This window comes from Nannospalax galili, unplaced genomic scaffold, assembly GCF_000622305.1.
Source record: "Nannospalax galili isolate Female #2095 unplaced genomic scaffold, S.galili_v1.0 scaffold426, whole genome shotgun sequence".
Taxonomy (NCBI): Eukaryota; Metazoa; Chordata; class Mammalia; order Rodentia; family Spalacidae; genus Nannospalax; species Nannospalax galili.
Window position 1 is genome coordinate 1252522 of NW_008354494.1, and position 12623 is coordinate 1265144.

Consider the following 12623-nt stretch of genomic DNA (forward strand, 5'->3'; position numbering starts at 1 on the left):
GACACACAGTAATTAAAAATACCAGACTGGTGGAACTAACTTTCTTGGGTGTTTAACAGACATACTTTGAGGCCTATAATAATTTTGTCAGAGGGACATAAAGGACAGTTTTTGCTCCTTGCCCTCCTAGGTCAACTATTTCCAGGGGACTATGAGCATCTCTCAAAATGTCCTATAATGGTGGTGGGTCACCTGTCCTCTTGATCAAGGAGGTCAAGGAGACCCCCCCAGATGGACTTGAACCAGTGTCCAGTGTATAAAGAGGAGGGTCAACACAGAGGAATCATTTCCTCCATGCTTCCAAGCAGAGCCAACTGTGGTCGAGCAGGACCTTTGACTTATCATCACATGGATGGAACTGGTAAAAGAAAGGAGCCAGGGGCTCCTCCCAAGCCCATGTGATCCCTGAGGAACAGATCCTTAAATGACCTTAAGAGTAAAATAAATTGGTTTATCTGGGCCAATTGTATGGCCTTGACCACCCAAAAGAAAAGTATAACCAAAGATTAAAGGGACCAATATAACTTTTTGAGTCCATGTGCATAGCTAAAGGCTACATAACAAGCAACAATGCCAGATAGGAGATACCTTCTTTTGAGTTGTTGGCCAGGGTGGCCCAAGGGACTCCCAGATAGTAACCCAGCATAGAACTGGGAAAATTTACAGCAGACCCCATTCTTATCTAAAGGAATATTCACAACTGATTGCTGCTAGATGTGGAACAGCTGACTCTCCTAAAACAAAGACCTGTAGATAGGCTGACTACATTCACCAGAAGGGCAAGTAGTGGGGAATGGCTGGGGGTGCTGACAACACAGCAGACAGTAGCAGGGATGTCAGAGTATAAGGGGAGGGAGGCTATGGGAGGGTGCCATCTGGGATGTGGGTGTATAGTTGAATAAGATGGTTTGGGATATTCTGTGTGATACACACAAAATCAAATTTTAAAAACTGTGTTATATTTGAGGAAGAAGCATGGAAATTTACATCATGTTAATTAGTAGAGGTGATAAACATTACCTTTGAAATCTACCTGATTACTTTATAGACATACACAGGCACCAAGGATCCAAGTGCAACTGATTATGACTAGTGATGATCAGATACATACAGATTAGAGATGCATGCACCAACATCTTAGTGTCAGTATCAAAAACAACGAGTCTTTCTGCAAGGAACAATATATTCTAAAATGAAATGAAGATCTTTTTTAAAGGCTAAAAACTCATTCAATTTTGTGTCTTACAGGGCTTATACTAAGTTCAATAATATATAACTGTGTTAATTCAACTGTGAACCTAGAAACTTGCACCCACTTGTGAAAGAGATGTACTCTTGCTCTGGAGTGTGTTACTGAATATGTTAAAGCTGTAATGAAATGCTTCTTCTAATCGTGTAGTTATTAAAAATTAAAAAGTTGTTGTTGCTGTGTGTATGTGTGTTATTTGTGTATGATAGCTGTGTGTGAGGGCAGATGTGTGCATGCCCCAGTGTGCATGTGAAGGTCAGAGGAAAACCTTCAGTGGTCGTTTTTTTCCTTCCACTGTGGGTTCCCAGGGATTTAACTCAGGTCTTCAGGCTTGTTTGAGAAGTGGTTTTACCCAGCTGAGCACTTTTTGGCCATAGTTTAAGTGTTTTGCTTTCATCTCTACTTCTGTCATTAGGAGATCTTCTAGAGTAGTTGTGGGGCACTTGGGAATGTCTCTAAAATGACTTGGGTTACAGTTCCAAGGTCTTATGTTTCCAACAATGACCAGGTACTGTTAATGTAGCTTCGTTTTTAAGTGCAAAGGATTAGAGCACATTGTCCTCATTCGCAAGTTTCCTGGCTACTGGATCTGGTGAATCAGGCGAGTTCTCCACCACTGAGAGCAGCATCCCTAGCTCCCACCCAAGTCCTCATTGTTGTCTTTTGAGGCAGGGTCTGTTACTCCGGCTAGCCTTCAGCTCACTTGTTAGCTCTGTAGGTCTTGTGCTTTTGATCCTCCTGAATAAGCCTGTTTAGTAGCTAGAGTTTTAAGGCTTGTGAGTTGTAAATACCATGCTTAAAATTCACACGTGATGCTGTTATTTCATTAGCAGCAAAGAACCCATTTGCATGGTAAAAGATCATTAAACATTTATATTGTATGTCTTTTCTGAATTGAGCAAGATAAACACCTTGGGTGAAGTAGGCTACATTATGCTGCAATAATAAATCGTCCCATTTTATTAGTAGTTTAAGACATGGAGGCTCATCTTAGGCACACTCCAGATCTGAGGAGAGCTATGGTCCACATTAGTCACTCTGGAGTGTGGGCCGATTCATGCTTTTCTATTGTCAGAAGCCAGGATATGGGGATTCACATTCTGGCACTTAGCCTTCCTCCCAGAAGTGAACACAACACTTCTCATATTTATTTGCCAATGGAAACCATGTGACTGTGGGACAGAACTCACTATCAGTTCAAATGGGGAAACAGAGTATTTCTGTATAAGGCTAATGTCTACCATATACATACTTATGTGCCTTTAAAGCGATTATTAGAACTTTGTGGTGGGTCCACTTCCTCTAGGCTAGGGAGATGGCTTAGTGGAAAAAGCACTTGCTGCATAAACATGAGCTCAAAGACCCAGTACCCTGTTGTGGCTTTTCCTGAAGTCCTAGCACTCAGAAGGTGGAGATGGATCCCTGGAGCTTGCTGGTTAGTTAGACTAGCCACACATGCATGCCCTGCATTCAAATGAGAGACCTTGCCTCAAAGGATATTGTAGAGAGTGATCAAGGAAGACATGTAAAATCAACCTCTAGCCTGCACACACACACACACGTGTGCCACACATGTTGTCCCCATACAAGCAAGCACTTATACACAGATAGATGTATACCACATACACATGCCAAAAAGCTTTTGTTTTCACAGTACATTTTATATATACATGTATGAAAATCTCTTGGCATCCACTATTGTATACAGGTAATATAAACTAATAAAAACACTTAGAGTCATTAAAAGCTTTTAATAAAATTCTATACTTGTATTTTGTCACATTCTCAAAATAATTATTCAAGCATAATTGCGATATCTATGTTAACTTTTGATTTTGCTTCTTAAAAATTCCCAGGTAGCTCTGCAGGCATCAGAAACCAGCAGTGGTCAGGCATAGTTTCAACTTTGGCTTTCTTTTAGAATGCCTGGGAGTCTTTTCATTACCCTAGATCACATCTCAGACCAATCAAATTAGAATCTCTGAGGCGGGACTTGGAATCTGTGGTTTGCAAAGCTTCCCCATGATTTCAGTATGAATCCTTTGTGCTGATTTGTATTTCCCAGTTAGTGCTTTGTTAGTCAAAAGAAATAGCTCCCAGAGAGAGAAAGTGTTTTTTTAGAGCTTGATTAAAAGTTGAGTCACCTTATCCTGAGAAACAATTTTGGGGAAAATAGAACCTTGCCTAGTAGGCGGGCACATCCAGCACTGCTCTGCTGCCATGTGTCTCTTGCTCTGTTAACCCCTGGCATAGGCCACAGTTTGTTATTTTTTTGTATATGGTTTTCTATTTTGATTTGTGGTTGTAATTTTTGGTAGGAGCTGGTCATCTGCAGAGAATGTGTATGAAATGGGGAACCGTGCCTTCTGGGAGATTGTGCCTGTGATGATGCCTTGCCATAGGTGTGTGTGTGTGTGTGTGTGTACTGATTTCTGTTTGGGGATTTTTATTAGTCGTTGCATAGTGGGCATCTGGCCTGCACTTGGACTGCACAGAGACCTGGAGTTTGGATTTCTCAGTGTGGGGGAATGCATGGCTGTACAGACATGTGGGGTTCTGCAGGTGTCTTTGCCATGGTGCATTTTCTGAGTGCCTTCATGAAACAGACAATACCTGAAGGCTTTGCCTGTGAGCTTTCACCCTCAGCTTACGGCTCTCACAGGGCACAGAAGCCCCAAACTCCAGCCGTGAGTCCCTCTCTATCTGGGTCTTTGCCTCTGAGCTACGTGAGAGAGTCAACCTGAACTTACTTTATCATTCGGTTTGTTCTTTGTTTGCAGTGCCTAAGGTTTTCGTTTTCTTTCAAGTTTTTCTCTGAGTCGGGGGACTGTCTGGTTCAGCTTTTCTGTTTGTTTATTGTGAGTGGAGGGGACTTCTGGTTTGGTCTGCCCCCTTGCCAGGAGATCCCCCATAAGCAGTGCATGCTTTATCTATAGATCATGTAGACTGGTCTGAGATTTTTCTGAATCACTTTTTCTGAAATGATTATTTGAAACTATTACCAGTCCTTTTGCAATTACTGAACGAAGTCAAGCTAATCAAGAGCACAGGGAGATAACATGTCTGTATTTACTCACTTGTTTCCTGTTTAAAGAAGTGTCAGGAGATGACCTAGTGGGTAGAGTGTTTGCTGTGTAAGCATGAGGACTTGAGAGCTCAGCTCTCCAGCATCCACATAAAAGCCATGCACAGTGGCCTGCACCCGTAACTGAAGCACTGTGGGGAGGCAGGTGGATCCCCAGAGGCAAGCCAGTCTAGCTAAAATAACCGCCTCTAGGTTCAGTGAGAGGCCCTGCCTCAAAAAGTAAGGTGAAGAATAGAGGAAGATGCTCACTGTCAACCCCTGGCCTGCACACACGAGCACACCCGCTCACACATATATACACACATGCATATGCCGCACACACAGACATACATGGAGTGGTGTAGTGGTATTGTCTAGTGTCCTGTGAGGACATAGGAAGCGTGTTTGAACCTTGAAAATCTGTACAAATTAATACCAAACTGGGATCTCACATGTCTGTTCTTATTCAACACATTTAAAGTTAAACAGACCATGATGAAAACAATGAAAATTATTGCCAACATTTTAAAAACTTTTTTTTTTAACTGACTAGTATATGTCCCCATGTTACTGACTTGTTGGGCAGTCATTTTTTTTTTATTGGTGTCGCTGTATGAGTCACACTCTTGAACTGTTCCAGAGGTTGTTTAAATACTCACCTAGTTGGTGGTATTTACCTCTTGCTTTTTCCAGTTAACACATTGCTGAGATTATTATTTTGTATTCTTTTTTCTTTTTGGTCTTTCTGAGACAGGTTCTCCCTGTCGCCCTAGCTGGCTTGGAACTGGCTATGTAAACCAGGCTGGCCTCAGTCTCACAGAGCTCCAACCTGCCTCTGCCTCCTGAGTGTGCATGCACTACCATGCCAGGCAGTATGTATTCATTTTTGACCACACATCTATGTTTCCTTAGAATTGCTAGTTCAAAATGTATGAATTTTAACACTATCTTGCCAAATTGCTTGTTACAAACATTAGGTCTATTAGCAAGATCTGAATATCCCCTCTCACTGTGTGTTTGTCAGCACTGATTATTGCATTTTCAGTTTCAATAATTTCATAAGTGAAAAGCTGGATGTCATTTTTAAATGTTCTGTTAACTACTGAGAAAAGTTTATTTCTATATTTTAATTTGTATTTGTGTTTTTCTTGCCACTCAGTTGCCTATGTAAAACCTTATGCCTGCTTTGTGTGTGAGAAGTAGATTGGGATACTTTTTTACTAATATATAAGGTATTTGTTTATTTAATTAATTAATTAATTATTTATTTATTTATTTATTTATTTATTTATTTATTTATTTATTTATTGCTCTTTTTGAGACAGGGTCTCCCTGTAGCTCCAGCTGTCTTGGAACTCACTATGTAGACCAGGCTGGCCTTGAACTCACAGAGATCTGCTTGCCTATGCCTCCTGAAGCTGTTTTATTTTTATATGAAGGATTTATTGATGTTTTATTACAATTGTCATGAGTAGTGTTTTCAGACTGTATTTTTTTCATTTTCATTTTGTTTTTTATATACCAGATAGTGTTTTGTTATATTTTGTTCAGTTATTCTTGTGCCTATAAAATCTTGTCAGTTTTGATCTATTCTTATGCAAATTATTATTATTAATTTTTATTATTTTTATTTTATGTGTATGAGTGTATTGTCTGCGTGTATGTGAGTGCACCGTGTCATGCAATGCCATGGACGTCAGAAGAGGGTGTCAGATTTCCCTGGAAGTGGAGTTGAGGACGGTTCATTGCCGCCATGTGGGTGCTGAGAATCAAACCCGGGTCCTCTGTAAGAGCAGTCAGTGCTCTTAACTGCTGAGCCATCTCTCCAGCCCCTGATCTAGTCTTACAGTATAATTTTTATATATAATCTTTGTCTCTCTCAATTTTATTTTTTGTGTGCTATAAAAATAAACAAGGCAACACCATCATATAAAGTTAATGAAAACCTCTTATTTCTGGTCTTCCTCAGTCCAATTCATCCTTTTCTTACAACTCTATGAATCTGTGTTTGAAATTAGAATGTGGGGCCAGCAAGGTGCATCAGTGGGTAAAAGCACTTGCTGTACAAACCCAATGACCTGAGTTCAGTCTCTGGAACCCACAGAGGAAAGAGAGAACCAGCACACCAAAGTTATCCTTCTGACTTCAACACATGCACTGTAGCACTCGTGCATCCGCACACAGACACACAAATAATAAATTAAAAATAGGGAAAAAAACAGTATGTTCCAAACAAAAAAAGTATTTAGTGCTGAGCGACTCTGTGAAGACTGGCAGTCTTGCTCAGTTTCTAGCCATTTTCTTCCCTGAGGTTTGGCTTCTGCAATTCCCAGTCAACTTTAAATTCTTTAAATTGGATCTTGTAGGTGCCAGAAAGTGCCGAGTACACAATGTGGATACATTGGTGTCTCCTAGCTCTCCAGGGCCTGACTTGTTTGTGGATTGTGACCCACCATTCCCTCTGTCATATATTTTCAGAAGGCAAACTGACAATCAAATTCCGTGGTAATTGTTTCATTCTGTGTGGATTTTTCCTTCCTAAACTGCCTAGCAAGAAGGAAGTTGGCTCCTAAGAGAGTCAAGGGACCAGGAATTAGATGTCAGACCTGTGAGTATGATGGCCAGACAACTCCTATTTTCCGGCGGAGTCCTGATTCTCTCTAATTCACCTTATTAACAATCCAAATGCTCTAGAAATTTCACCCTTTAAGCCACATTTCCTAAAGTAGTTCTTATTCTTGAAAGGAGCACAGAAATCCTTTGTTGGACTATGTGAGGTCAGTTTAGGATTGTCTGTTGTTGAATGATGGGGTGGGTGTACAAAGACAAAATTGCCCAGTATTTTGGACATATTAAATTAGAAGGAACTGACCCCATATATCCCAGATTGCTGAGGAAATGTAGGCACTCTTTCTCTTTAGCTATTCACTTGAGTTGTGTGTAGTCGTTTGGTCAGATTCCATTTTAACATATATTGGGTGCTGGGAACTCAGTTAAGTATGATGTGAACTGTGCTCCCAGGGTCCATGTGGTCCATAACAGGGAGATGAGATGTGGATATGCTTAGTAGCTAGTACAGGTTTAATACAGAGATCTCCCAAATAGAGCATCCAGAAAGATTCCACTTTGCTCACCAGAATGAGCACAGTAATGGTTGCCTATATTGTGTTCATCTAACACAAATGTGATGGCTCAAGTCAACCTGCGCCATTGCTTCCTTTATAGTTCCAAGACTGTGCTAGCGCTCTGTAGGGATGGCTCACATTCTGTTAGCTGGGGTGGCTCATCTGGAGTTGGAGGACCCGAGATGGTTTCATTCATGAGTCTGTCACTGCAGTGAGATGGCCAGGGCAGTTACCATCTTTCTGACAGGGAAACTGGGCTTTGTTACATGGTGATTGGCCAGAGAAAGAAAGAGTGGGAGCCTCTTAAGTCTCAGACCCTGCAGTGGTCCAGTCACTTCTGTGGTATTTAGTGATAGCAGTGAATCACCAGGGCAGCCCAGGGTCAGGCACCATCTCTGGATAGGAAAAGTAGAGTGCCCCAGTGGGAACAGGAGGAAGTTTTGGTGGCCACCTGTGCAGTCTAACACTGACCTAAAGCTAATGAGAGTGGAAGAATGGATTATTATTTGTTTTGGTCACTGGTGAGGGCTGGCTTTTTCGTTGTTGTTGTTTTGTGTTTTTCTTTTGTTTTTGAGATAGCGTCTTACTATGTAGCTCTGGCTGGCCTGGAACTCCCTATTTAGGCCAGGCTAACCTCAAACTCACAGAGATTCTTCTGCCTCTGACCCCAGAGTGCTGGGATTAAAGGCATGCCTCCACACCCAGCTGGCTGATGTGGTTTTTAAAATGAACTGTCTACATCTATAAGCTTCCTCTGTAGGCCTCTCTTCCTACCAGACCTAGCTCAGAGTCAGATGAGTACTGCCAAGCTTACACCATGACAGAAGTGATCTTCCATGTTTTGCCCTCTCCTTCTCATTACCTTTGCTCTTGTTAAGTTTACTGACTGTGACATTCACCCTTCTTACTGAGATCCCCACCTCTCTCTGTCTCGTTCCAGGCACTAAAACAGGTGCAGATATTAGTGATGGTACCTGTGAGCCTGGGCTGTCTCCTCCATCCTCCTACATGAACCCCTTACCAGTGCTCCATCTCATGGAGGATCTCAGGTTGGCCCTGGAGATGCTGGCACTTCCTCAGGAGAGAGAAGCCCTCCTGAGTCAGATCCCTGGCCCAACAGCTGCCTACATAAAGGAGTGGTTTGAGGACAACTTGGTGAGTGGGCCATGGCCTGATGAGGGAATCACGGGACACATAATTATGGAGCCCATGAAATGCCAGCAGTGGTGGCCAGAGGTGTGGGCTGTTCCCTGCATCCCCCAGCCCTGTCTTGCTAGCTTTGAGTAGTCCCCTCTGGGCGGTCCTTCCAGCAGGAATGGAAAGTCCAGTCAAGCGCTTTAAGGTGCACACTTTGCTTTCCTGTGATGTGCAGTCATTCTCTCCTAAAAACAGGAAGGCCGGAAAAGGACATCCCAGGATTATGTATATTGCTTTCTGAGTTGGAATCCTGGGATGGAGCTTCTGTCCTTAACTGGGTCCCATAACTCCTTATTTCTTAGTACAGCCTGAAGCCTACTGGCCTCATTCATTTATTTATTTCTGCCCTTGTTTCTTGTGTGAGAATTACTTCCTGCCCCTAAAATGAGATAGACGTTTTAAAAATATTTATTTATTATTTTTATTTTATGTGTATGAGTGTATTGCCTCATATAGGATGTAGGTAAGTGCACCCATGTTGTGAAATGCTTGTGGAGGACAGATCCCCTGGGACTGGAGTTACAGACAGTTGTTAACTGCTATGTGGGCGCTAGGATTCGAATCCGGGTCTTCTGCAAGAAAAAACAGTGTTCTTAACTGCTGAGCCATCTCTCCAGTCCCAAGAGATAGATGTTTTTTAAAAACTTCTCCTGATCTCTGTTGATCAGGAATGGAGGTAAGCTAGTCTATAGGGGATGTGGATGAGTAATTAATCCACACATTTATTATGGCTTTAGTTACCCAACCACTTTCCCATAGAGATGAGCAGGTCAAACTTAAGAGACTTCATAATATCTGGGGATGGATAAGAGGACAAGCTAGTTCAATGAGGAAGTCAACTGGGATGTGGCCATTTGAGGCCGGGGGAGGAGAGCGTGCTGGTGCTGTCACTCAGCTCACTTTGAAGATGAAGGTTGGGATGCAGTCTTCTGATACTAGAGTCCTGCAGATGATTCCGGACTGAAAAGTATGCATAGAATGGAGGGCAGGAAAAGGAACATTAAGTTGGGAGGGGGAGGTTGATCTTGGAAGTTGAGATACCCTTATGCAGAAGTCATGTCATTTATGATTAAACAGCCTACATCCCAGATGTCTGTGCCTCCTTTCTGCTCCAGAGGCCTCTGTCAATACAGTCTCCACCCGTGCCTTCCTTGGAACACTGAACAGCTCCTCATTATCTTCATTATATGTGTTATTCAATATTTTCATTATATAGGCTGTCTGCCTGGGCCTGTGTAATGTATCCATACCAGGGTGCTAGACAGTATAATGGCCTCCCAAAGATGCCTGTATACCAATGGCCAGAGCCTGTGAATATGTTAATTACCTTAAACATGAAGAGGATGTAAGAAAATGGAATAAGGACTCAAAACAAGCTGACTTCAAAATGGGGAGAGTAGCCTGAACTGTACAAGCAGGCCCAGTGTAATCACCAGAGTCCCATTGAGAGCTTTCTCTGCTGATCTCTGAGCCCTTTCATGAGTCTCCAGGGTCTTATCTTGCTGGCTCCTTTCAGCTCTGTCCAGAACCTTACCATCACATAGCTGAGAGGCTCCCTGGAATCTCTTTCTGAATGAAAGTCCATAGGAACCTCTTTCTGCCCATAGTTCAGCCATTCTTGCTTTTATTCTTCACTGTACGGTTTACAGTGAGCATAAGTGCCGCTTGGTCATCTTATATCGATGTACCTTAATTTATGCGACAGTTCCAGTACTGACATTTAGGTTATTTTAAATCTTTCACTAGTGTGTGACATTGCTACAGTGACTTTCCTCTTCTGGAAATATGTGTCCTTGCCTCTAGGATTTCCTAGGACTGTATTTATAGAGACCAGCTAGGGTTGCCAGTTAAAATATAGGATGCTCAGTAAAATTTGATATTAGATAAGCAATGAATAATGATTGTTCAATACGCCCTGACTAGTTGGCTAAATCTGGTAACTGTAATCCAGAAATATTAACATCTTTAAGCCCTTTGACACATTTTTCCAAATCTCTGTTCAGAAGGATTTAAGTGCCCTTATTTTCACTGGCGGAGTTTGAAACGAGCCTATCCCATATTATCCTGAGATAAAAAATAAGCACTAAGATTAAAGAGCAGTCTTGCCGTTTCATAAAGGAAAACGTTTTACTGTTGTCTTTGCATTTTTCACTTCATTATCTAGTGGGAAGGCTAAACTTTCTATTAGCTTGTTAGTATTCTATATAGCTTCTAAGCTTTTAATCTCATACCCTGTCTAAAAGAATCCATATAAATACACTTTCGCATATACATTATTTTTCTAATACAGTTAAATTGTCAAAATGAGACCCTCAAATGGAAGATTTGAAAGGCTAAGTCAAAAAGTCATTCTAAATTTTCCTCCCACACATCCTAGATATCACTTTAAGCCCTTTGGATAGGTTTGTTCTGCCCTGTTTAAATTGTGTGCTTATTTTTCTATTGGGATTTTAGTGTTATTGTAGTGAAATGACCTTTTGTTTCATTTTGGGATATATTTTCTAACTTTGTTTTTAAATTCTGTACTTTTTGAGGCATAGAATTTTAAAAGACTGTAATTAACACCATCGCTCTTTCCTGTTTGTGTCTTCTCTTCCGTGCTCCCGTAAAAAGACCTGACTTAACATCAGATAGTCAACCGTGTCTTCCATCAGTAGGTTTGTGCCTTGACTTTTTTGTTACAGTTAACTCTAATTCATCAGGATTTTTAGTGTATGGTATGAAAAATATGATATAGCTTTTAAAATATTTTGGGGAAATTTATTAAAGATTTTTTTTTCCCAAAGGCAGTCAGTGTGGTGCTTTGGTTTTGCAAGAGGTGTGCAGAAAAACAGCTTGTGTTCAGGTTTACAGATTTGTTTGGGGGTTGGTTATATTTACAATGGCTATAGGGATCCTCTTCTTTAGAGAGATTTCCCTAAAAGTTACTACATTCATAAATCTTTTAGAGTAATTATGACCATCGGCAACCTATGAATGGTCTGCTTTTCAGGGGTCAGAAGTTCATATAAACATTCCAAGAAACCAGAGCTGGATGGCAGGGGTTTGATTCTGAGCAGAAATGGCCTGTCTACATGTCAGGTCTCTGGCAGACCTAACACCAGTTTACATTCTGCTCTATAGACATTCCACAGTAGATCTTTGTATAGCAACAAAACTCAGAGCAGTGAACAAGATTACTGGGTGTTTTAGATTGGTCTTTTCAGTTAAATGGCTTGCTACAGAAGTTTTGTTCTATTGTATTGCCCAATGGCTAGGAGCTTGTAAAAATGTATACTTTGTATTAGCTACTAAACTACCTTGGTTCATTGATGTTTAAGAAACAAAGCTTTGATCATAGAAACTCACTTGATGATGATAATGATGATGATGATGATTTATTTTATTTTTTGAGACAGGGTCTCCCTGTAGCCCCAGCTGGCCTGGAACTTACTACATAGACCAGGCTGGCCTTGAACTCACAGAGATATACCTGCCTCTGCCTCCCTAGTGCTGGGATTAAAGGCGAGTGCTACCACGCCCAGCCCTAAAAAAAAGTCTTTAAAGGCCAGACTGGTCTACAAAGTGAGTTCCAGGCCAGCTGTGGCTACAGGGAGGAGACCCTGTCTCAAAAAAAAAAAAAAAAAGAGACTCTTCTGTGGATTAGGAGTAGTTTGAGGGACTAGGCTGTGCATCATGATGCATGTTTCTGCCCCTTTCTTGCAGACAGACTGGCTTTGTACATACCTCCAAGTTACTGGTTTGTTGTGACATTGGCCTGACTTGGTCCAACTCTGCCTTGTGACATCTCTGTCTGTTGGGATACTTTCTCCAGTAAAGTGGTATAAGTAGTGGGGCAGTTTATACCACCAGAAGGGTGCTGTGGATAGCAATGCTCAGATGAAGTCAGTGGTTCTGGATGATAAAGGCTCTTCTCATTGTTTTGCTCCACTGTCCCTCAGGAGTTGGATTTTCCTCAGTGTATCTCTTAATGACTAATGGTGCTCCA

General features: G+C 41.5%; 1 protein-coding gene across 11 annotated transcripts in view; it reads left to right on the top strand.

Moving 5' to 3' along the window:
- The window catches only part of Ppfibp2 (PPFIA binding protein 2), a 180353-nt gene that overhangs the window by 58086 nt on the left and 109644 nt on the right, over nt 1–12623 (top strand). For 9 of the 11 annotated variants that reach the window (XR_003846866.1, XM_029555283.1, XM_029555276.1 and 6 more), the window contains one exon: nt 8379–8593. The exons of the other annotated variants lie outside the window; for them this stretch is intronic. Coding sequence is in view for 8 of the 9 variants with exons in the window: in XM_029555283.1 (XP_029411143.1) it covers nt 8379–8593 (215 nt within the window). In the remaining variant the exon portion in view is untranslated. The remainder of the gene's footprint in view (nt 1–8378; nt 8594–12623) is intronic. 11 annotated transcript variants of the gene reach the window in all.